Source organism: Enoplosus armatus, chromosome 16 (assembly GCF_043641665.1).
Source record: "Enoplosus armatus isolate fEnoArm2 chromosome 16, fEnoArm2.hap1, whole genome shotgun sequence".
Taxonomy (NCBI): Eukaryota; Metazoa; Chordata; class Actinopteri; order Centrarchiformes; family Enoplosidae; genus Enoplosus; species Enoplosus armatus.
Window position 1 is genome coordinate 8,329,222 of NC_092195.1, and position 25,580 is coordinate 8,354,801.

General features: G+C 41.8%; 1 protein-coding gene across 1 annotated transcript; it reads left to right on the top strand.

The window, feature by feature from the left end:
* Window positions 1–233: 233 nt before the first annotated feature.
* Window positions 234–24,358, top strand: dnah3 (dynein axonemal heavy chain 3). Its single transcript, XM_070921185.1, has 62 exons — window positions 234–251; window positions 790–891; window positions 989–1,196; window positions 1,357–1,402; window positions 1,490–1,658; window positions 1,767–1,959; window positions 2,265–2,460; window positions 3,054–3,179; window positions 4,387–4,582; window positions 4,718–4,897; window positions 5,057–5,187; window positions 5,283–5,388; window positions 5,474–5,652; window positions 5,843–6,027; window positions 6,200–6,323; window positions 6,536–6,689; window positions 6,876–7,020; window positions 7,095–7,306; window positions 7,452–7,543; window positions 7,627–7,741; window positions 7,941–8,057; window positions 8,925–9,104; window positions 9,200–9,336; window positions 9,482–9,683; window positions 9,859–9,951; window positions 10,262–10,372; window positions 10,502–10,616; window positions 10,705–10,903; window positions 11,044–11,152; window positions 11,244–11,357; window positions 12,053–12,229; window positions 12,341–12,432; window positions 12,538–12,757; window positions 12,852–12,986; window positions 13,073–13,184; window positions 13,351–13,592; window positions 13,857–13,957; window positions 14,115–14,220; window positions 14,349–14,478; window positions 14,570–14,803; window positions 14,891–14,994; window positions 15,078–15,372; window positions 15,507–15,683; window positions 15,783–15,906; window positions 16,004–16,160; window positions 16,249–16,392; window positions 16,783–17,449; window positions 17,531–17,696; window positions 17,822–18,038; window positions 18,133–18,315; window positions 18,406–18,604; window positions 18,747–19,260; window positions 19,375–21,002; window positions 21,150–21,375; window positions 21,462–21,706; window positions 21,862–21,978; window positions 22,228–22,385; window positions 22,721–22,888; window positions 22,997–23,139; window positions 23,250–23,454; window positions 23,768–23,905; window positions 24,005–24,358. The coding sequence occupies exons 1-62, from the start codon at window positions 234–236 to the stop codon at window positions 24,356–24,358; spliced, it is 12,132 nt and encodes a 4,043-aa protein (XP_070777286.1).
* The last annotated feature ends 1,222 nt before the right edge of the window (window positions 24,359–25,580 follow it).

A 25,580-nucleotide genomic window follows, 5' to 3' on the forward strand; every position in this document is an offset into this window, starting at 1 on the left:
TTAAGCTAACGCCACGCAGCAATGAATGAAATCCTGCCGACATAACGTTACAGAGCGACCGATAGACGGTAACTGATATTAACGGTTCAACCATGTTTTTCTGTGTATGCTTACTCTTTAACTGTTGGGTTATATTGATAAAAAAAAAATGGAAATATATATATTTTTTCATTCATACATTCAGGTTATTTGTATTTTTTTCATTCCTTTCACTGGCAGAAAAGCTGAACAAGATGGAACGACTGAAGCAGGTAAAGTTAACCTAGCTTATTTGTGACTCTTCGTCTTGTCAGTTTGGCTACATTTTCATGGTGAAATCACGTAGCTAAATACTTATAGGCCTAGCTATATTATACTATACTGTTTAATATGCCACTTGATATCGTTGTACATATGTCTAGTTAGGTTTGCAATTTTAAAATGAAATTTGCAGTTTCACTGAGCAAAGTGATATGTATGGATATGGGTTGATTCTGAAAGTAACCATTTGTATATATTTTGCATGCAAGTAGTATTCACTTCGAACAACTTTAAAGGAACAATTAAAGGCATGTGTGTTTATCATATTAAGTAAATTAAATATTACATTTAAAGTACTGTAAAAAAAAAAAGTACAGTGTGTCTTAATGGGGCATTTAACTGCAACTTGTACAGCTTTTGAATCAATAAGGCTTGTATAAAAAATAAATAATTAAGACATCATAAGGGGCATTTTATGTAATGTGCAAATAAAAGTCAAATGAAAGTGTCAGTGTGTTGCAAAGCTAACTATTTTTGTCTGAACTACAGATGGAGGATGACTCTATGTACAATATGAGTCATAGCAGAGGATATTCTGTTCCCCCACCTTTGCCCATGACTTGTAATGCAGAACCCTCAGAACTGTATCAAGTAAGAAAATCACCTTGTCAAAGTGATTTAGAGTAGCCAGTTTTGCCAACCTTTGTGCTACACCATCTTAACATTAAAGCTGTTAATTTTATCTCAGATAGTCTTGAGGCACAGTCATCACCCACCCATCCTCCAGACCAATTCTTGGACTCTAGCCGTTCCCTTTAAAGAGCAATGTCACCACCGTACTCCTAGTGAGTCTATTGGAAACAACTACAGTCCCTGGGCCCAGGACCTTAAAATTACGAAACTCCAGCACAGACGACACACTCTACGTCAAACCTTGACAAAACCAGCAGGTCCATGTATCCTTTTAAGTTCCTCTCATAGCAAACCCTGGTCCGTGTGACTAAGGGAAGCCTATGTGAAACTATTTGAGATTCTTTACTTTGTTATCTGATCATAATTTAGAATATGAACACTTAAGACTGATCTGGAAACATTTGATCTTAATGAGGCTTTCAGCATCAACCCCACCAGGAAGGAGACAAGCAATTACACCGAGGAGAAGGTAGTCCTTAAAGCAACACATTTCAGCTTTAGCTTAACTTTTACGATATTCTTTTTCTTGAAGCACTGGCTCTGATTTGTTTCACAGAGATACATCTTCTCAGGCTGCACTCTCACCTCGACCAAAGCCTGGATTGAGAAACATTCGCACTCCCAGTAGCCGGCCTATGAGCCCTACAGAGCAGCTGGACATCATGTACAACCAAGAGGAGAAGATGAGGGCCATGCAGGCAGAACCTAATGAGAGGGACCTGGAAGCAAGTATTAATTAATTCAGTAATGATCGTGTCAGTTGCTGATTAGAATCTTTTGAGTCATTTTTTTGACACATTGTAACTTTTTAACTTTTAACTTTACCCACACAGAGGTATATGTACTACATCACCACCGGTGTCCCCAGCTCTGTGCTGGCCCCCCAGCCACGCCAGCAGATGATGAACATCATGTGCCTGTTGCCTCCCGACACTGAGGATAGTAGTAAACACCTCCAGGTTATGAGGGCAAACATGGAAGAGGAGGTCAAAAGAGATTATTACTTCAGCCTCAAGAAGAGCATAGGTATAAAACAATAAAGTGTCAGTGATTCTTTAATGGCAGTATTTCTTTATTTAGACATCCTAAGCCTGTGCCAGTATCACTTCAACGTTGACCAAAACAAAAACAGAACTCCATTTTGACTTTTCCTTATGTCTGCTGATATCTATAAATCTGCTAGCATATTTTTTTGTCAGAAAACTAGTCACTCTAGTTGGTGCTTTAGTTAACTAATGTTTTCCTCTGTGATGAAATGCCTCCCTTGCCTTGAAAATGACATTCTATCAATCTGTTCAATCTGTTTTGTCGTCCATGTTGTTCCTTGTCAGTGGACTACACTCTGATGGACCGGTCTGAGTGCCAGCGACTGTCCATATCCAGCGTCCCCAAGCCCTTTCCCAGGAGGCTGATCCGTACACCAGTGCCCTGGGCAACTAGTTACGAGGAGGCCCACACATGGCAAAGCCAACATCTGTTTACTGTCAGTTACATTATGGTCCTACTGCAGGATGTCTGGCTAAACAGGTAACACAAACGTGTACTGTACTGTGCATTCAGTGAGGATTAGATTATAGTTTACTTTTTCATTCATATCCTACTAGACAGTCTGAACATCTTCATCTTCCTTTATATTCTAGTAGCAAGATTTTCATTTCGATCCAGAGGCAGTTTTGTGGAATTCAAACATACATATTGTTCACCATTCATCATCTTTAAAATTTACTTAAAAAAACATCTTTTGTAGTGTCCAAATCACAGTGTTGACTGTTGAGAACTGTTATGTATATATATTTTTTCCTTTTTTCTTTTTCTCTTTATTTTCCTTATTTTGTAGTAGTCTCCCTATCCCTTGTTATTTTTATTCAATGTAATTCTGTTTATCTTGCCAGTTTTTAGGAGGGGTCTTTGTACAGTAAAGGCTTATAACCTACCTCTCCTGCACAAGCTCTTGTTTGCTTTGGATTCATGTGTATCTGATTATATGTGGGTAAAAGTGTGTTTGTATATATGTGATTGTCTTTGTATACACGTCAAATCTTTTATGATAATTTTGTTTTTTAATGCGCATAGAAATAAGATAAATGAAAAATTAAATAAATCTTGTTATGTTGTTTCAGCTTCTCATCCTTGAGATTTGTTCAACTGGAGGACCTGTTCTCCACCAGCCTCCCCCTCCTGCCATCTGAGTTTGAAGAGTTTGTCCAGAGACAGTGCCAAACCACAAGAAATGAACTGGTCCAAAAGTGAGTATTGCCAGAACGTCTCAAAACAGCCAGTCTGCCAGTGAGACCATAAGGTGATGTCCAGACTTAATCATTGTAGTGTGTCTAATCATTGGCGTCTATAGTATGTACACAACCAAGAGAGCTAATCCTGTTGTAGGTGCAGTCTCATGTTTCCACCTTGTCCACTTTGTCAGACCCATGTCAGGCTGCCTTTCAGGGGATAGCTTTACACACAGCCTCTCTTTAGGATTCCATTGCACCCTTTGTTTGCGTGCCTGTTGTATAGCGCGTTAGACCATGTAGCAGCCCTGTAGGATCTCCGACTGCACGGCTGAAATATGAGCCTTTGTAATTTGTAGAAACTAGCTGCCGTTTGTTTATGCTCATGTTCATAATTTGCACCCGCTTGGATACCATTATTCTGCTGTGTGTCAGTTTCCCATGCCAGCCATACTCAATGCAGAGGACATTATGTGTCTCTACGGGATTGTGTAAATGTCAGTAAGAACCAGGGAATAAATAAAGGATATAATAACTGCAGTAACTAGTGCAGTCGGTAGAGCTTTTATTCAGTAGATGTTATATTGTAGGATTTCAAACAGAACACTGTGCAGGAAGCGCTTCAGGTACTCTATTACTACACTTGGCAGGGGATTATGATGATGATTACAGCAAAGAAAATAACTATGACCACCAGTGTTAAGTGACATTAAGAAAAAGTCAAGTCCAGGCACAGATTTGGATTGGATTTGTGAATTTTAGTTTTCAATTAAAAAGAACCCAGATTTTTTAAGCGGAGAAGTTTCCAGTTTTTGCCTCGATCAGCATGCACCCCAAAGTTGTGATGTTGCCTGGGGTAAAAAGACACTTTTCACTGCACCTTACAATAAATGAAGCCCTCTTCCAACAACCATAATTCAGAAAAGCAGCATATTATGCACCATAGTCCCTCTACATAAGTAGAAATCAAGAAATAATTCATGTACAAAGATGTTGTATTGCAAATTGATTTTTTTTCTAATCTGATTTTCACCCAATTTTTTGTGGTATGATTTTTTATTAAAAACAATTTTCACAACTTTTTGGAAAAATGTAAATGACTGTTGATACATTCATGGATAGCCATATAACATGCAACACTATTAATGGGTATATTTTTCAATTTTTTGATAATAAACACAAAAGAATAGCTAGAACTAAACTCATCACAACCCTATTCTTTCAGGTGGCTGCCTCTCTGTGCATCACTCTTTGACACCTTCGAGGATCTGTGGTTGCCCCTCATACCCAAGAGTGAGCTGGTGGCTCCAGTTGCTGTTCAGGAATTCTTCAGCTGTGTGGCTGCTCTCATGTCACTGCAGCTCCGAAGCTTGGTCGAAGAATCATTACAGGACCTGTTATATTTCTTCAGTATACATGAGGTTTGGACAACATTTTTAGTTGTTCCAATTTTTGTTAACACATTAAAGTACTCTTTGGAATTGTGTGAGAGGAGCACCCAAATCTTACTTTTCAGACTACACTTCAGATTTTTTCCTGTGTTGTGTGTTCTTTAGGACGGCAATGACTTTGGCGAGGTGTTTGATGAGATGAAGTATGTTCAGTCTCAGGTGCTGCTGGTTAATCTGCAAGTGGATGAGCCTCACATTGACTTTAGTCCGAGCTTTCAGGAGTGTTGGGAGCTCATCCACAGAGCCTTCATGGAAATCATCAAAAGTGCTGAGAAGCTCCCAAGGGTACAGTATTCCCTTAGCACCACAAGCTTTAATGATCTTATTGCCATCTATTTTATATTTTATATTTTATATATATATTACACAACACATGGTGCTGTTTCTGCTTTTATACAACAAACATAATGTATGTATAATCTGTGACTGATATGCTTTGGCCAGGTGGAATGTAACCTCTTTCCCGATATCAAGAACTTGTACCTCCGCACTGTCGGTCCTGATGAGTCATTGGTGACAAACCTAATCAACAAAGCCAAAGAGGTTTTCCACAAGAACACAGTGGGACCTAAAATGTAATGACACATGAACTGAATGTACTGTATGTCTTTTAAGTATTCTGATACCAGCAAGTGTAAAGAAATTGCTAATACTGCATCTCATTCTTCAGGTATTTAAATGTATATCAAAAGTACAGCAATCTACTGGACCATACAGCAAAACAGGAGGTGTCAGATTTTCTCAAAGAGAAGCACTCATTGGAAGGATTTACAAAGGTAATTAAACCTTTCCATCTAAAATCTACACTGACCACTTTCTGTTTTCAACTTGCAAGTCCTCTTTCCCTCTTTAAATCTTCAGAAAATTGAGAGCATTAATCACTTGTGGAAGGAGATTGCCTCACTGCACGTTACGGTGCCCCTGTCCATGTTTTGTCTGTATGCTGGCAAGCTGAATGATGACCTGTGTGACCGTGCTAAGAGACTGAAAAACAAGATCATCGTGTTTGAAGTGGAGGAGAACCAAGAGCTTAACAAGGGGTGAGAGGAAACTCTCTGCCTCCTTAAACTTTTGTAACTTGAACAGCACTTGAACACACTTGAAGTGTCTGATGGATTCAACACCTAATTTATTTTCTTTGTTTAGTCTCAACAGGAAATGTTGATGTTCATATGTTTACTTAAATTTGAAGAGAGAGAATGTCAACCACAAGCTATCGTTCTTTCCCAGGATCTGTCAAAAGTATGAGGAGATTACAGAGACCATCAGGGGCACCCCAGAAACCACAGAGGAATTGGTGTCTCTCAACCAGTACATTAGAAAGACCAGTGATGTGACCATTCACAAGCTGATAGATGAAATTGATGAGGCAACATACCGCCTCAGCTTCCTCCTGGACCATGCCACTCTACCCTGTATGTGAAACGACATGTAATGTACACAAATACTACCATAGATGACACATGTTGTGTAAATTGTCCTTCATCTTTTTAGCTAAACCCAAGCCCTATCCATATCTACCAATGTTGGAATATAAAGCAGTTATATCAACCTTTTTTTTTGGCTGTCTTTTCTCTCTTACTCTAGCTGATGACTTGAGGCTGAACTCCCGTGTTTTCCAATGGCCCAATCAGATCCTGACTGAGCTTGAAGACAGCAAGACTCGTTTGGCCACGATGAGAGAACAAGCTGAGGACTATCTTCTAACAAGGTTACTGGAATAAATACTTTTCACACTCCTAGTCTCTTTACCCATTCTCCCACTCAAAGATGGAGAAGTGCAGTAAATTCAAATTTAGTTAGCTAACTGTTCTGTAAATTTGGCCACAGTCAGTGTTCTCTGACACACCAAACTAACTATAGTGTCGCTAAAGCCAACAACTGAAATAACAACTGCTGTATCTATCTATATGACTATCTCAGGATAATTGACTTTGACCAGAGGCTGCAGGATGTGGACAAGGAGATACAGGCCTTTAAGAAGAAGGAAGTGATGAATATGGAGGAGTTGAAGAAAAATGTGGGTAATCTCACTCAAATCACTGCCAACCTGGAGGCTGCTCTCACTGAACTAGAGGTAATAAACGCTGCACTCTTACAGTGCAAGACTAAAATGCTTGTTTGGATACCACTAATATGCATGTGGTTATCTTTTTGATTTGAAAGCTTTGATATCCAAGCAACACATAGATCTTACTTCATGCTGAAAGTCAAGTTTCATGTGGTTGCTGGAAAATGTTTATACTGGATATTATTTCTACAGGATATAAACAAAGAGCAGACGTTGCTGGAGAAAGACCAGACCCAGTTCCCAATGCTCCAAACTCTGATAGCTGACAAACAGCCATATGAACAGCTCTGGACAACAGCACTTAACTTTCAGAGCATGTCAGAAGAGTGGCTGAATGGTAGGTGACTCACAGTGGTGAAACATAGCTACCGTGTGACTACATTTCACATTGGTGTATCATTTAACTTCTAGGTCCTTTCCTACACCTGGATGCTGAGAAAATCTCTGATGAGCTGGACATCATGTGGAGGAACATGCATAAACTGACTAAGTCTTTAGGTAATCTTCCCGGGCCTTGTCGTGTGGCCAAAAGCTTCAAAAGCAAGATAGACCAGTTCAAGCAGCACCTCCCCATCCTGACAACCATCTGTAACCCCGGCATCAAAGACCGCCACTGGGAGAAGGTCAGCCGATTGTATTTTCTTTTTGCTTCATTAGATCAGCTGACACTAACAGAAATCCAGTGTCAGATTCACTTTGTAAGGACCAAGTGTCCTGCGTCTCCTGTGATCCATGAAGCTGATGTGAATAATTTATGCCTGTCTCCAGATTAGTAACATTGTGGGTTTCGATGTCAAACCGGATGTGAACAGCTCACTGCTGAACATGTTGGACCTTGGCCTTTCCAAGTTCTCTGATAAGTAAGACACTTCACTGACATTAAGCAATGTTGGAATACATGTAAAGAGCAAAGTGTTTACATTTTTGTTCACCTCTGCCCTAGGTTGGAAGAGATTGGAGCATCGGCCAGTAAGGAGTACTCTCTGGAAAAATCCATGGAGAAGATGAAAAATGAATGGGCCGAGCTCAGATTCTCTTTCACTCCGTACAGAGATACAGTATGACAAACACATATGCAATCACATACTTTCACAATAGACATACCACAAGCCAAAATGCTCAAACACTGTCATTGTAACTTCTTCCAAATAATTGGCTATGTTGCTGTCACTGTCTTTAACTCAGACAGCCCATGAGTTTTCATACAGAACACCAGAACATCCGCTTTTATTAAATACACTTAATATTTTATCATAGGGTACCAATATTGTGTCAGCAGTGGATGACATCCAAGTGCTTCTTGATGACCACGTTATTAAGACGCAGACCATGCGAGGTTCACCTTTCATTAAGCCAATAGAGACTGAATGTAAGGTAAGACATGGAAACACAAATCACTCTTGGTCCCCTTAAGCAGGTGACACTTAGGTAAAGGGATAAAGCCTTTGCTGTGTAGGTCAGTAGGTATGAATAGTAGATGTAGCCATAGTGAACTTGGCTTTGAGATAGCCTTGATGCCTTTGCTTAAAGAATGGAACAATGGTCCTGGATCATCATACTTTACACTGCAGATGAATCACACGTATCACTCCTGCTGCTGTAGGAGAGATACAGGTGTTTTACTGTATACATCCTACAAACAACTTTAAAATTGTAGAACCAAAAATTCAACATAGATATAATGAGTTTGTGTGATTTTGGAAGTATGTGTGTGCCCCTCTACCAACTAAAGCCACAAAAGTAATGTAAGCTTGTGTATGCAATAAGAGATGGTCTGAGCGGGTGGAAATGCAAGCATAATTTCATGCCAGAACAAGTAACAAAATTGCCTGTTCTGCATAAACACAACCTCAGCAGTGCCACTCACTATACTCACTATGCACCAGTGAGAGTGGCTTTGTTTGGAGCCATAAAATTACCATAAAAAGGCTTGTAACAACCTGTTTGAGGAATGCAGGCTAATAGAATTACTACAAAGTAATCTTCTGAATCGACATCTGTTTTTATGGGCTTGCTTTTACATGTTGTTGTTTACACTACCATCTTTGAATATTGTAACGTTTTTACCCTGTTGTCTTGTTTTTCCTTTTTGTGAGTTCTATTTTTTAATCATTCATGCCTTGAGTATGATGGTGGTTTTGTTGGATCGTTGTAATATTTTGTAAACTATACTTCAGAAATGCTACAACTATGAGACACATGAATAGCTTGTGTTACTCTCACCATTACTTTCCTACCTAGCAATGGGAGGACAAGCTGCTGAGTATGCAGGACATCCTAGACTCCATGTTAAGGTGTCAAGCTACTTGGCTCTACCTTGAACCTATCTTCAGCTCTGAGGACATCATTGCCCAGATGCCTGAGGAGGGACGCAAGTTTGCCATTGTGGACAGCTACTGGAAGAACATCATCGCTGAAGCCGTAAGATCCTCTGAACACGCAACCTCCTGTTTCAGTTAGCAGAAATGGAGTCTCATGCACTTTGCTTTGGCTTCTGTGTGATTTCACTGGTCCAGGTTAAGGATACACATGTGCTGGTGGCTACAAGCCAGCCCAACATGCTGGAACGGCTCCAGGAGTCCAATGTGTTCCTGGATGACATCCAAAAAGGCCTCAATACCTACCTGGAAAAGAAGAGGCTCTATTTCCCAAGGTTTCGACCACTAGTACAATCCCTAATAGTACATTATAATTACAGAACATACAAAAGATACAGTGGGCACTTATATAAACATTCTTTCTAAGGGTCTTGTCAAGTGGTTGTTTTGTTTCCTCTCTCCTCTTCATCATATTCCCAGGTTCTTCTTCCTTTCCAACGACGAGCTGCTGGAGATCCTGTCACAGACCAAAGACCCACTGTGTGTGCAGCCCCACCTGAAGAAGTGCTTTGAGGGCATCGCCAAACTGGAGTTCACAGAGGACATGGCGATCACCGGCATGATCAGCTCTGAGAAGGAGACTGTGACCTTCACAGAAAAAATGTATCCAGCCCAAGCCAGGGTATAGAACACAGTTCTCATACATCGTGTCAGTAGTTGTTGCATATATTTTGACTTTAAATGGATATATATGTATGTGTCATGTCTATTTCATATTCTTATATTTATGTTTATATATTTATATAACAAATTTTACTGTGTTGGACATAACGTGGTGGACTGTTACCGTGTTTTAGGGTATGGTAGAGAAGTGGCTGCTGCAGGTGGAGAATCTAATGCTCAGGAGTGTTCGACACGTCATCCATCAGGGAGTGATTCAGTATGCAGAGGTATTTAGGGAATATACTTTATTTTTGAATCTGTGATGAACTTAGGTTGACTGACAGTAGATGTAAGCAAGTCATACCTATACTGGGGACTGGGATGGTTTAACTTTATGAATGGTATGGTTTTTTTATAAAGCCATTGGTTCTAAGTATTAAAAAGGGGGTGATAAAAGATGATGAAAGAATGTTAGTGTAAATTGCACATCATTACCATTGATTCTGGTCCAGATCAAGCATTTCCACGGGTATAAGCAGTGTTACAAAACCTCATATCTATTGTGTAATATTTATATATTTATTTTCTTTGCTGTAGATGCCCAGGAAGAAGTGGGTGTTGCAGTGGCCTGGCCAAGTTGTCATTTGTGCCTCCTCCATCTTTTGGACTACTGAAGTATCTGAAGCCATCCAGACCAACTCTTTGCCTGTCAGTTTTTAGATCCACCAGTACATCCACTGCTAACTTCCACATAGAAAGATAACTTTTAAGCCCAAAAATGACATAATTATTACGCCGTAGTCTAACCTGTGTACTGATTCTCCATTCCACCCAAAGTCCTATGTGGAAAAGTGCAACGCCCAGATTGCGGACATTGTGGAGCTGGTGCGTGGGAAGCTGCCAGGAGGGGCAAGGATGACGCTTGGTGCTCTGACTGTTATAGATGTTCATGGTAATATAACTGTTATTTTAAAGGGAGATAATTTGTTCTCTTGATTAAATCTAGTCTGCTGAAAATCTCATGTTTTTTTCTCTCCTAGCTCGAGATGTTGTGGCAAAACTGGCAGAGGACCGTATCTCCTCACTGAATGACTTTGCGTGGATTTCTCAGCTGCGGTACTTCTGGGAGGGTGGAGAAGTGATGCTGCGCATGATCACCACCTGCTTGAAATATGGCTATGAATATCTGGGCAATTCCCCCCGTCTTGTAATTACACCGCTCACTGACCGCTGCTACAGGTAACCTACAGTTTATTCTTAGCTATGGATGAAGAGCTGCAAAATATAATTTCATGGTAAAAAATAACTTAAACTTAAATGTCAAAGATGTGAAGTTCTTTCAGTGTATCATTCGGTCAAATTACTTTGTACTGCACCAGAACGCTAATGGGGGCTTTGAAGTTGAACTTGGGGGGAGCCCCTGAGGGTCCTGCAGGAACTGGCAAAACTGAGACCACAAAAGACCTGGCAAAAGCCTTGGCTAAACAGGTACACCAAAATTGTTTACAGTAAAACACTGATCTGACTTTGATTTGGTTTTTTTCTTAGTACTGACATTAAAGCTATTATTTGTTTCTAGTGTGTGGTGTTCAACTGCTCCGATGGTCTGGACTACAAGGCCATGAGTAAGTTCTTCAAAGGACTGGCTCAGTCTGGCGCTTGGGCCTGCTTTGACGAGTTCAATCGTATTGAGGTGAGCACAAGTATTGTTATACTGGTCAAATTTGTGTATATCTGTTAAATCAAATGACCCAAATACCCCATCTGCTTTAACGGAATAGTATTAGTGAACAAAAGTTTTTTAAATATTGGATTTAGTATTGTTTTTTTGCTGTTTTTGTTGTTGTATTGAAAAATGTTAATGGTAAAATGGTCAGTTTGGCCTCTCGTATCATCATTTCATATCCTGTCTTGTGCTCTCTCTCATCCTCTTCGGTAAAGAATTTACCATGTAAGAAGTATGCTCCTAAAATTAGCATATTTTACATGCACACCAAAGGTTTTATTTTTAACCATGGCAGAATAAAAACACATGGGATTACCTGTTTTGTATTCAAGCAATTAGATAGCAAACATACCTGCTCTTGTGTTGTTGTTTCATAACAATGTTATGCCAATGATGAATGCAAAGAAAAGCTACTTTAGAATATTTGGTCCGCAAAATATACATTTGCCAGTGAATTTCAATCCAGTTCAATATGCCATATTTGCATCTTAAAATGTATACCTACATAGAGCCGATGTTGATGATGATGGCCTGATGATGATGATGAATATTGGTCACAGTGCATTCCAATGATGCTGAAGGCAGTACATAAATGCATATTAATTTACAAATGTGTTCACTTAGTTACTCATAGTGTGTTTGTGTGTGTGCGTGTGTCACAGGTGGAGGTGCTCTCTGTGGTGGCTCAGCAGGTCCTCTGCATACAACAGGCCATTGGCAAGAATCTGAAGACTTTCCTGTTTGAGGGGACAGAGCTGTCACTCAACCCAACCTGCTCTGTGTTCATCACCATGAACCCCGGTTATGCTGGCAGGGCTGAGCTCCCTGACAACCTAAAGGTACATCACTATAGTGCAGTGGTATAGTCTTTAACACCACTCAAGTGTAAAGAATACTTTAGAGAATAAGATGCTGGAACTGCATGTATTCCTGTCAATCTTGTCTTGTAGGCTCTTTTCCGTACGGTGGCTATGATGGTACCAGACTATGGTCTCATTGGAGAAATCTCATTATACTCCATGGGCTTCCTTGAATCTCGCAGGTATGTGTGAATGCAGTCATGACATGATATTTTAGTAAGTATATTATATTCTGGCCTAGCTCCCGGTTGGTTCATTCACCAAGCCTCATACATCTCAAATTCCAGTCTGGCCCAGAAAATCGTGGCCACCTACCGTTTGTGCTCCGAGCAGCTGTCTTCCCAACACCACTATGACTACGGCATGCGAGCTGTTAAGTCTGTACTGACTGCAGCGGGGAATCTGAAGCTGAAGTACCCCGAGGAGAACGAGAGCGTGTTGTTGCTTCGGGCGCTGATGGACGTCAACATGGCCAAGTTTCTAGCACAGGATGTGCCACTGTTTCAGGTGACACATTTTGTACCAAATCCAATTGCATTTCTCTGTATGTGTCACTTGGTTTAGATGTTATTCAGTTCAATTCTCCTGCTGCTGCCCACAGGGTATCATCTCTGATTTATTCCCTGGCGTGGTCCTTCCAAAACCAGATTATGATCTCCTCCTCAAGGCTCTTAATGACAACATTGCCAAGTTCAAGCTCCAGCCTGTCCCATGGTTCATTGGCAAAATTATCCAGGTACCAAAAAAGAGTACTGCTTTGTAATACTCATAAAACTTGTTTGGCTAGTCGTACTACTTCAACCAATTTGTGATTGCGTACAGGTGTATGAGATGATGTTGGTACGCCATGGTTTCATGATAGTAGGAGACCCTCTAGGAGGAAAGACTTCTGCATATAAAGTTCTTGCTGCTGCCCTTGGAGACCTTTATAAAGGTACGTATTTCAATTAACACCTGTCCTCTAGTCGCCATCATGTTTTTTTTTATTATCATAAATTGGCCTCTAGCAAGCCATTTAGCAAAGATATGATTCTGTTTAATTTTTTTTTTTTGCAATTATTATTCATAAGGGTTTATTCTGTCTCATTCCACATTTTTAGCCAAGCTCATGGAGGAGTTTGCAGTAAATTACCGCATCATCAATCCCAAAGCCATCACCATGGGCCAGCTATATGGCTACTTCGATCCAGTCAGCCATGAGTGGTCTGATGGTGTGCTGGCCACCTCCTTCAGAGATCAGGCTATCTCCACCTCAGAAAATCGACAGTGGATCATCTTTGATGGGCCCATTGATGCTGTCTGGATTGAGAACATGAATACTGTGCTGGATGACAACAAGAAGGTACAGGCCGTTTTGACGCCTTCCTCACTAGGTTTTTTTCTTTCTGCTGTCAAAAAGTGTTCCCGGGTGTTAAGTGCTGATAGCAGTTGGTCAGTCAGTTGGTTGGCCGGCTTTCTGTTCATTAAAACATCCACAATAAGTTTTCTAAACACCTGCTGGCCAGATTTAATGACATTTGGGGTGGACATTTTTGTAGGGGATTTACCTTTGATTTACAGACTTTAAATAGAAAGCCTCTATCTTGTTCACTCTATTCTCTGCTAGCTTTGTCTGATGAGTGGTGAGATCATCCAGATGAGTTCCAAGATGAGTCTGATGTTCGAACCTGCTGACCTGGAGCAAGCTTCTCCGGCTACCGTCAGTAGGTGAGCAACACAGACCGAAGCTGCACCAGCAACTGTGGTATATATATCCATATATATATATATATATATATATATGGATATATATATAGAAAGCATACGTTTTGAAAGTTTTCGAAAAAGTTACTGTGTTTTTTTTAATGTGACCATATGTCTGAAGGTGTGGTATGATCTACATGGAACCTCAACAGCTGGGCTGGTCTCCTCTCAGAGATTCCTACATGAACACACTGCCTGAAAGCCTGAGCACTGAACATAGAGAATTGGTGGGATTACAAACATGCATGTCTTAATTGGCTCATCAATGGCCTTTTACAGTTTTTGTTATGTTTATATCCTCTCAGATGTCATATGATGTGTCTTATATCTGCTTCTTTGATCTTTTGTCTCACAGATCATGGACCTGTTTGAATGGCTAGTTCAGCCCTGTCTGGACTTTATAGACAGGGAGTGTCACTTTGTGGTTCAAACATCTCCCATTCACTTGGCCTACAGTCTTATGAAGTTGTACACCTGCCTGATGGGTTAGTAAGAATGGCATTTAATTGATCATTTATACATATTTATTTTTGTCAGTGTGTGTGTGTGTGTGTTAACATTCCTGTCTATACCCAGATGAAATTTCTACGTCGGGAGCCAATGGTACACAGATGTCCAGTCAGCAGATAACCATGTGGCTGCAGGGTCTGTTCCTATTCGCCGTTGTATGGACTCTGGGTGGGACCATCACTGGGGACAGTCGTAAGAAGTTTGATGTCTTCTACCGCAATCTGATCATGGGCAGGGACGATGAGCACCCTCGGCCTAAGAGTATCAAACTCAAAAAGAACAACATCTTCCCTGAGAGAGGTCACAAAACAAAATGATTATGTATATAGTTACTATACCAAGTAAAAATCATTTTTTAATGCATTATGTTTACTTGTTGTTTTGCAGGCATGGTCTATGACTACTACTTTCACAAGGATGGACAAGGACAGTGGAATGTATGGACTGATTCAATCACAAAAGAAGAAAACTTCATTCCAGCTGGAGCCAATGTGCGTTTGTTTATATCACAGAGGTTACTGCTGCTAAAGATGCCACTGTGGATGTTCGCTGAAACTCTGCTTTCCGTCACCAGGTGTCAGACCTCATCATCCCAACCATGGAGACGGCACGTCAGCATTTTTTCCTGCGTACCTACCTGGCACATGAAATACACATGCTGTTTGTTGGGCCCACTGGCACTGGCAAATCTGTCATCAACAAAAGCTTCCTGGTAACGCTGCCTAAAGAGCGGTACACACCAAACTGTATCAACTTCTCAGCCCGGACCTCAGCAAATCAGACCCAAGACATCATCATGGCCAAGCTGGACCGAAGAAGGAAGGGCGTGTTTGGACCTCCTATGGGAAAGAAGTGTGTCGTCTATGTTGGTAAAGATGGACCCACATTCAGTATAATCCCATACTGTTGGGTTAAAAGTGGATCACTTCACTCAGGGAGGGTGTTACATTAAGAAGCGTTTGATTGTCCTTCCTTGATCATTATTGTTACCTCTTCTATATAGATGATCTGAACATGCCAGCTAAAGAAATCTATGGTGCCCAACCCCCAATTGAGCTGCTGAGGCAGTGGATTGACCATCATCACTGGTATGACAAGGACACCTCCAGACTAAACATAGTGGATGTGCTGTTTTTGTCTGCAATGGGGCCTCCTGGTGGTGGGAAAAATGACATTACAGGTAGTGTTGAAATAATTATTTATTTAATATAGGTCATTTCAATGAAGAAAGCAGCAGTAATAAGGTTTACTGCAATTGACAAAATGTTTGAAATGCTAGGCCGCTTCACCCGCCACTTGAATATCATCTCAATTGATTCCTTTGATGATGAAACTCTGACCAAGATATTCAGCTCCATTACTGACTGGCACTTCAGCAAGGGCTTTGATGCCTCTTTCTACAGGTAACTTGTCAAATATGTATTAGTATGTCATACAGTGGTAGAAGGATATATATGATCTTTGTAAGAAAGATTTACTGTATTTTGTCTAATGTCCAAGGCTAGGCAAGATAATGGTCCAGGCCACAATGGCAGTCTATAAGGATACCATGGACAGCTTCCTCCCCACCCCATCTAAGTCCCACTACATCTTCAACCTGCGGGACTTTGCTCGAGTGATACGGGGTGTGCTCCTGGCTCCACATACACACATGCAGGTAAGAGTGGAAACAACAGTGACATTTTTGAATTAATTGTTCTGAATTGCTGTATCTCTTCCTCATATGTGTTGGCCATTTATGCCAGGATGGAGACAAACTGATCCGCCTGTGGATCCATGAGATCTACCGTGTTTTCTATGACCGACTCATTGACAACAAAGACAAGGAGACATTCTTTGGCATTGTCAAAGAGAGAACCTCAAACTTCTTTAAGCAGAGCGTGGAAAAGGTACATATTTGATTAGCGTGCGCACACACACTCTCAGAAATCATTTCAGTAAAGTCAAAACAACGGTCATTTTGCATGTTATTATGAACGGAAAAAGCCCTTTGCAAAAAGATCAGTTTAGTAGATCTGGGTTGAGATCAGTTTAAAGAGTTTTTGCCATCAGTTGCATTTTGTCTTTCAGTAACTACTTCTGCATTCATGTGCCAAATCTAAGGATTTCCCAATCATTACTTGTACTAAACAGCTCTGCAGTCACAAGTCAGACCCGAAACATAAACAATAAACAAACTGTTAGAGAAGCTGCTGCTTTGTGTAGTGTGGTGCAGTGTGGTCTAGATTTAAAACTGTAGCTCCTGTGTTTAATCCTAAATCTCTCCTATTGTTGTCTAGCTCCTGAGCCATCTCAGCCCAGATGGCAAGGTAGGGGACGAGAGCATCCGTAGCTTGCTCTTCGGTGACTATGCTAAGCCTGATTCTGATGGTAAGGCCTATGATGAAATCACAGACTTGTGTGCCTTACAAGAAGTGATGGAGTTCTACCTGGATGAGTACAACAACTGCAGCAAGGCACCCATGTCCCTCGTAATGTTCAAATTTGCCATTGAGCACATTTCCCGCATCTGCCGCGTGCTGAAACAAGACAATGGCCACCTTCTGCTGGTTGGCATTGGTGGCTCAGGGCGTCAGAGCACCACTAAGCTGGGCACCTTCATCAATGATTATGTCCCATTCCAGATTGAGTTGACCAAGAACTACAGCATGTCAGATTGGCGTGAGGACATGAAGCGGATAATGCTTACAGCAGGCATCGAGGGAAAGAGCCTGGTGTTCCTGTTCAATGACAGCCAAATTAAGGATGAGGCCATGTTAGAAGACATCAACATGCTGCTTAACACTGGTGATGTGCCAAACATCTTTGCTGCAGATGAACGTGCTGACATCATTGAGAAAGTGCAGGGAATTGCCCGGATGGAGGGCAAAAAGATTGATGCCACTCCGCTCTCAATGTACAACTTCTTCATTGACCGTGTGAAGGCCAACCTTCACATTGTGCTAGGTAGGCACTTTTATGTGTCCTTTTCCTTTTTTTGATTTAAGTTTTAGTAAGTAGTTGTAACTGGGAATTATTGTTCAACAGCCATGAGTCCTATCGGTGATGCATTTAGGAACCGTCTTAGGATGTTCCCCTCCCTTATCAACTGCTGCACTATTGACTGGTTTCACGCATGGCCAAATGATGCTCTGGAGATGGTGGCCCACAAGTTCCTAGAGGATGTGGAAATGGACAGTGACATCAGACTGGAGTAAGGACTGAAAAAGGATGCAAAAAGATTGTACTTGTTCCCACTGCTTAACAGTGGCATGGACTTAATTTGCATATAGCACTGTGTAGTATGGCCAGTATTAGTTTTGTTTTCTGTGATCTCAGGGTGGTGGAGATGTGCAAGACCTTCCAGACAAGTGTCAGAGACATGTCTCAAAGGTACTTTTCCAGACTGAGGAGACACAACTATGTCACGCCCACCTCCTACCTTGAACTCATCCTCACCTTCAAGACTCTGCTTAAAGCCAAGAGGAATGAAGTGGATACTGCGAGGAACCGCTATATCGTCGGTCTCCAGAAACTGGAGTTTGCTGCATCTCAGGTGATGGAACCTGTCAAGCAATATTAACTAGAACGTCACCTTGTTAATTAATGATATTGACACATCATAAGCCAACTTGATACTATGTCCACAGGTGTCAGTGATGCAGGAGGAGCTGACAGCCTTGCAGCCAGAGCTCATCCAGACCTCAGCTGAAACAGATAAGATGATGGTTAAGATAGAGGGGGAAACAGTGGAGGTGGACGCTAAGAAAGAACTTGTGTCTGCTGATGAGAAAGTGGCTAATGAAGCAGCAGCGGCAGCCCAAGCCATTAAGGTATACGTGTATTTCAGGACCATGGACACATTTTGCCAGTGCAAAAATGTCCAGAATTTATGTAGTGTTGAAATGTTTGTTGTTTTTCAGGATGAGTGTGAGGGAGACTTGGCAGAAGCAATGCCTGCATTGGAGGCTGCCCTGTCAGCCCTGGATACATTAAAACCTGCAGACATTACAGTAGTTAAGTCAATGCAGAATCCACCAGGTCTAGTCAAACTAGTCATGGAGTCCATCTGTATCATGAAGGGCATCAAACCTGAGAGAAAACCTGATCCTAGTGGCTCAGGTAAGATCATAGCTTTGAAAGAATGATTTTGATATGGCATTATTCTCATTGACAAGGATTTATATCGTACTTTTGAAATGATCAGATATTCAGCTCAATATAAAATTTGATAGCAGTATTATTTCAAATAAATATGTTGCAGGTAAAATGGTTGAGGACTTCTGGGGGCCCTCTAAGAAGCTCCTTGGAGACCTGAAGTTTTTGGAAAACCTCAAAGCCTACGACAAAGACAACATTCCTGCCCCGCACATCAAGAAAATCAGAGACAAGTTCATCGACAACCCTGAGTTCCAGCCCTCTGTTATTAAAAATGTCTCCTCGGCTTGTGAGGGTCTCTGTAAATGGGTGCGAGCAATGGAAGTGTATGAGCGGGTAGCCAAAGTGGTAGCCCCAAAGAAGGAGAGACTAAAGCTGGCTGAGGATGAGCTGGCTATACAGATGGAAATGTTGACTGTGAAAAGAGCTGAGCTGAAAAAAGTTGAGGACAGACTGCAGAGCCTGAATGATGACTTGGGTGCCATGATCAAGAAGAAGAAAGAACTGGAGGCCAACATTGAATTATGTTCTCAGAAGCTGATCAGGGCAGAGAAGCTGATAGGAGGACTGGGTGGGGAGAAGGACAGGTGGACAGAGGCTGCAAGGCAACTAGGGATTAGGTATATATAGAAAATGTATACTGTATATTAATCCTCACTATTAGGCATGATGTGTGCTGTGCTGTGCCTGAAGTTAAATATTAATAAGACTGGTACTATATTTCCCTTCTGCAGATACACCAACCTAACAGGTGACATACTCCTCTCTTCGGGAGCTGTATCTTACCTTGGGGCATTTACAGTAGACTACCGTATAGAGTGCCAGGAGCAGTGGCATGTTCTGTGCCAGGAGAAGAAAATCCCCTGCTCTGAGGACTTCACCCTCAGCAACACTCTGGGTAACCAGGTGGCCATCAGGGCATGGCAGATTGCTGGACTGCCAGTGGACTCCTTCTCCACAGACAATGGTATCATTATGTTTAACTCCCGTCGGTGGCCCCTAATGATTGACCCTCAAGGTCAAGCCAACAAGTGGATTAAGAACATGGAGAAGGCTAATAAACTTGCTGTCATCAAACTGTCTGATGGAAACTATGTGAGAATCTTGGAGAACTGCATCCAGTTTGGAACCCCAGTTCTTTTGGAGAACATTGGAGAGGAACTTGATCCGGTACTTGAACCCATATTGCTGAAGCAGACTTTCAAACAGCAGGGTGTAGAGTACATGAAAATAGGAGAGAATATTGTGGAATATTCTAAAGACTTTTTGTTCTACATGACCACTGGACTGAGGAGCCCTCACTACCTCCCAGAGGTGGCTGTCAAAGTCTGTCTGCTGAACTTTATGATCACGCCACAAGGCCTGCAGGACCAGCTTTTAGGGCTTGTAGCAGCCAAAGAGAAACCTGAGCTGGAAGAGAAGAAGAATCAGCTCATTCTGGAGAGTGCTGCCAACAACAAGCAGCTGAAGGAAATTGAGGATGAGATCTTACAAGTGCTCTCCTCTTCCGAGGGGAACATCCTGGAGGATGAGACTGCCATTAAGATCTTGTCTTCCTCCAAAATTCTCTCTGAGGAGATCTCAGAGAAGCAAAAAATTGCCAGTGTCACAGAGAAAGAGATTGATGACACTCGCATGGGTTACCGTCCTGTGGCTGAACACTCCTCCATTTTGTTTTTCTGTATCTCAGAATTGGCCAACATCGAGCCTATGTACCAGTACTCCCTGACCTGGTTCATCAACCTTTACCTGTGTTCTATCTCCCAGAGCTTGAAGAGTGATGATGTGGCTGAAAGGATCAACAACATTGTTGAGCACTTTACTTTCAGCATCTACAATAATGTCTGCCGCTCGCTTTTTGAGAAGGATAAGCTGCTTTTCTCCCTGCTGCTCACTGTAGGCATCATGCAGGGTAAAGGCCAGGTTGATGACCAAGTCTGGCGCTTTCTTCTAACAGGTGGTATTGCTTTGGATAACCATTACCCCAACCCTGCTCCAGAGTGGCTGTCTGACAAATCTTGGTCTGAAATCGTCAGGGCATCCAAACTTCCAAACCTGGATGGTTTCTTTGAACATGTCCAAGACAGCATCTCCAAATGGAAGAAGCTCTATGACTCAGGAAGGCCCCATCAGTACCAGTTACCTGACCAGTGGAGTACGTTGGTGGGGATGGACAGAATGGTAGTAATCAGGTGCTTCAGGCCAGATAAACTGGTTCCAGCAGTGCAGGATTTCATAGTGGATAATATGGGACAGGCTTACATTGAACCACCCACCTTTGACCTGGCAGGGAGTTACAAAGACTCCAACTGCTGCTCTCCTCTCATCTTTGTGTTGTCACCAGGATCTGATCCAACTGCAGGTGATTAATTGAAGACTTACTCACGCGATAGTCCCACACCATTTAGTCAAACTGTACTATACAATTATATACAGAAGGAAACTTGGTTGTGACTTGGTTTTTTTAGATGCCAAAAGTATTTGATAGAGTATTGCATTGTTTCTTCAGGTTTGCTGAAATTTGCTGATGACCTAAAAATGGGGGGCAGCAAGACCCAAACCATCTCGCTCGGACAGGGACAAGGACCCATAGCTGCTCAGATGATTGACAAAGCCAACAAACAGGGCACCTGGGTGGTATTGCAGAACTGCCACCTGGCCACCAGCTGGATGCCCGCGCTGGAGAGGATCTGTGAGGAAACCATAACCCCAGAGAACACACACCCTAACTTTAGGTAACAGATTCTATACAGTGGGTTCAACTGAAACATGTTCTTGCATGAAGAATACGATAAAGGCAAGTACCTTTTCCTCTCCCCAGGTTGTGGTTGACAAGTTATCCAACCGACAAGTTCCCAGTCAGTATTCTGCAGAATGGGCTGAAGATGACCAATGAGCCTCCTAAAGGAATAAGAGCCAACCTGTTGCGCTCCTACCTAACTCACCCCATCTCGGACCCTGCCTTCTTTGGCAGCTCCAAGAAACAGGCCATTTGGCAGAAGCTCCTATTTGGTCTCACCTTCTTCCACGCTCTAGTACAAGAAAGGAGGAACTTTGGACCTCTGGGTGAGAAAAACAAACTTTTATCATGGATCATTTTAATGTAGTTTAAAGTTTTTCATTTTGATATTTATAATTTGTAATTATTAAATATATTTATTGTACCATTATTCTGTCATTGTATGTCAAAACAATCCTGTTGCTTGTCCATTTTCTCTCAGGTTGGAATATTCCTTATGAGTTTAATGAGTCTGACCTGAGAATCAGTATGAGACAGATCCAGATGTTCCTGGATGAGTATGATGAGGTTCCGCTGGAGGCCCTTTCATACCTTACAGGTGAAAATTCCATAGTTGTTGAGACAGCAGGGCATTCATTTACACCACATGAAATTGGCAGCAAGGTTGTATTCTGAGTATGTAGGTCACCCTTGAATCACAGGCTGATGTAACCAAAACCTTAGGGCAGGTGTATTTTGTTTTATTTTTTTAATCTGTGACCTTTATCACTCCCCCCTCTCTCTGCATATATAAAAATATGTATACTGTTTTTTGGGGGGTTTTAATGATCTCTTCTTCTCTTCTCAGGTGAATGTAACTATGGTGGCAGGGTGACAGATGACAAAGACAGGCGTCTGCTGCTGTCGCTTCTGTCCATCTTCTACAGTTGGGAGCTGATAGAGCAGGAGTGCTGCCACCTGTGTGAGGGAGATCTGTATTATGTCCCAGCTCATGGCCCCTATCAGGTACTGTCAGAGCTCTGGTCAATTCCTGATTAATGCTACAGCGCACGACTGCCATATCCATCATTATCAGTCGTGACATGATATAAAGCAGCTTATTGCCAAAGTAAATACAGGCTTGCATTTCAAATAAATACAAGAGCAGCTGATTTCACTGTACACCCAGAGGAGGATTAATGGTTTTAATCACAGAGTGTAATGCTTATGTGGAATGAAATCTAGATAATGTTTGGCCTTGAGGGCACAGTGTTGAAGATCACTCTTATAAGTCAAGTAATTCTTTAATCATCTCATCTGATAAAGAGATACATTTTCAAAAATGATTTTCTCTATTCCAGACGTATGTGAACTACATTCGCAGTCTTCCAATTTGTGCCGATCCCTGTGTGTTCGGACTTCACAGCAACGCTGACATCACAAAGGATAATCAAGAGACCAATCAGCTCCTGGATGGAGTCCTGCTGACTCTGCCCAGGCAGACAGGAGGCGGGGCTAAGTCTCCTCAGGTTTTGCACTGCCTGTTGTCTGAAGCATTTTGGCTTATGCTAATTTCCCTGAGGAAAACACTGTATGCAAATATTCAGGCTTTGTGTTGTTGGCTGTTTGTGTTGTAGGAAGTAGTAGATGAGCTTGCGGAAGACATCCTGTCCAAGCTGCCTGCAGACTTTGACATACAAATGGTGATTGATAAATACCCAGTCATGTATGAGGAGTCCATGAATACTGTTTTGAGGCAGGAAATCATCCGCTTTAACAGGTATTAACAACTTGTGCTGCCGTGTAAATAAATGTTCATGTTGGAAAAGACAAACTTACTTAATTACCAATAACTACCAATAACCCGATCACATCTCCCCCTCTTGACAGACTCACTCATGTGGTGCGCGTCAGCCTGGTAAACATCCGCAAGGCTTTGAAGGGCCAGATCGTTATGTCTGCTGAACTTGAGAACGTCTTCAACAGTATGCTGGTGGGCAAGGTGCCCGCCATGTGGGCAGCCAAGTCATACCCATCTCTCAAGCCAATGGGGAGCTACGTGACTGATCTCTTAGCCAGGCTGCAGTTCCTCCAAGTAAGAATTATGATTGTTGTGGGTCGCACAGACCTCGAGCGAAGGTGGAACATGACTTGCAAGTTGAATGAAGTAATTCAAGTTCAATAGCATATATGTACTGTTGGTACTCCTTGGTGCTAAATTAGGGAAATTGTTTGGATATGCACCTTCAATATGTATAAGCAAAAAATGAACAAAGTTGACATCACAATAAACCAATCTATTGCACTCAGGTCGAATTACAGCAACACTAGTTATATAGAGAAGAGATTTCTCACATTTTTTGAATATACTAATACCTATGCATATGCTTGCATGTCTGTCTTGACAGGATTGGATAGATAACGGTCCACCCACAGTCTTCTGGCTTTCTGGCTTCTACTTCACACAGTCATTTCTTACTGGAGTGGCTCAGAATTATGCCAGGAAGTACACCATCCCCATAGACTACATTGGCTTTGAATTTGAGGTATGTAATTATTTTGCTAACCTTTCTCAGTGTTTTTCAGTCATATTCATTCATAATGATTTAATAATAAAATGGATATATTGGATGGTCGTCTTCCAGGTAACCAAAGAGGAGACTCATATGGATGAGAATCCAGAGGACGGGGCATATGTTAAGGGTCTTTTCATGGAGGGGGCACGCTGGGACAGAGAGAACATGGTCATTGGAGAGTCCCTCCCCAAGATCCTCTTTGACTCTTTGCCCATCATCAAGCTCCAACCAGGAGAAATGGCCAAGTTTCAGCATGAAAGCATCTACGTTTGTCCTGTTTACAAAACCAGCGCCCGCAGAGGGACCTTGTCCACCACTGGCCACTCCACCAACTACGTCATGTCCATCGAGTTGCCCTCTGACAAGCCACAGAAACACTGGGTTAACCGCGGAGTGGCATGCCTCTGCCAGCTGGATGACTAAGAACCAGCATCAACTGATTCTGTATTTTGAACTATTAAAAAACTGTATAGGCCAAAGAAAGTCTATGTGTTTGTATGCCAAATTATCCCACTTTACGCTACAATTCTATTTTCTATGCAGTGCTTTTTGTTTCAGAGTGGGTAGTGGGTTATTACAAAGATCTGTTACTTAATAATAAAGTCAACATAATGTCAAAACATGATGTCCATGAGAATGTCAGTGTTGCCGGTGATGTACCGTAATGTCTGCGTGGTATACATTTGAGTAGTTGTCATCACAAGTGTCAACATCAAACTCCATTACACAGGAGGAGTGTAGACTAGATGTTGTAGCAGACTGACGTTTTTGAGTCACAGGTGCACCCAGCAGTGCGTCCTGAAGGCAAACACTAGATGGCAGCATAGTCAAACCAGCATTCCACAGGAATCTCAACTGGTACCCACAATTATGGCTGTCACATTTTCACTGACATATCTGTACAGTTTCTACATAAGCAACATTAATATATGTGTTAATTATGTATTTAGCTACATTAATATATGCGTTTATGTAGTTTAACAGTGTGTCATCAAGTCCAAGAATGGGTTATGGGAAATGTGTGTCTTAATTTTGAGAAGCAATACCACTAAAATATCGTTGTTGGGACATAGAGGTTGCCAAAATATCTTGACCATGGTGTCATTTGCCTGTGGTAATTACGTCAAGTGATTGTAACCGATTTGTCAATGAAACACTGATGTTCAAAAAACGTCTCACCTATCACTCTGAAGAGGGTTCTGTCCAGATTAACAACTGGAAAAGGTGAGTGCAAAGCAAGAGCAGAAATGGTTGTGCCAAATACTGTACTGTAAATATGTGCCTCACCATCACTGATTGAGGTCTGACCGGGAGTGTGACAACGACTTCCTCTCCCGACAAGCAGATTCATGACTTAATTATGAAATGCTGAGATTCAGCGCAGGATTAATGCTGTTCTCTGCATGCAGGTATAACATACATACATTATAACACGGGATGCCGCAAATCCCCACCGAGCCTTTTCACAATGGCCCTCTTTCAAACAAACTTGTGAAAGGAAAGTGTTTGCATTCAAATCATCGTTTCATGCAATCAGCTGAGTATTGTTGCGTGGCTGATGCTGTATTTATGTCGGAACTGCTTGGTGTTCTCTGTAGTCAGCACTTGTGGGTTCAAACATTATTCATCTGACATCTGAATTCGG

Bases quoted from the DNA above. Each gene is read 5' to 3' on its own strand.
- dnah3 (XM_070921185.1), top strand. The intron at 1,403-1,489 runs GTAGTCCTTAAA...TTTGTTTCACAG, and splicing joins GCAATTACACCGAGGAGAAG to AGATACATCTTCTCAGGCTG. The intron at 13,958-14,114 runs GTGAGCAACACA...ATATGTCTGAAG, and splicing joins TCTCCGGCTACCGTCAGTAG to GTGTGGTATGATCTACATGG.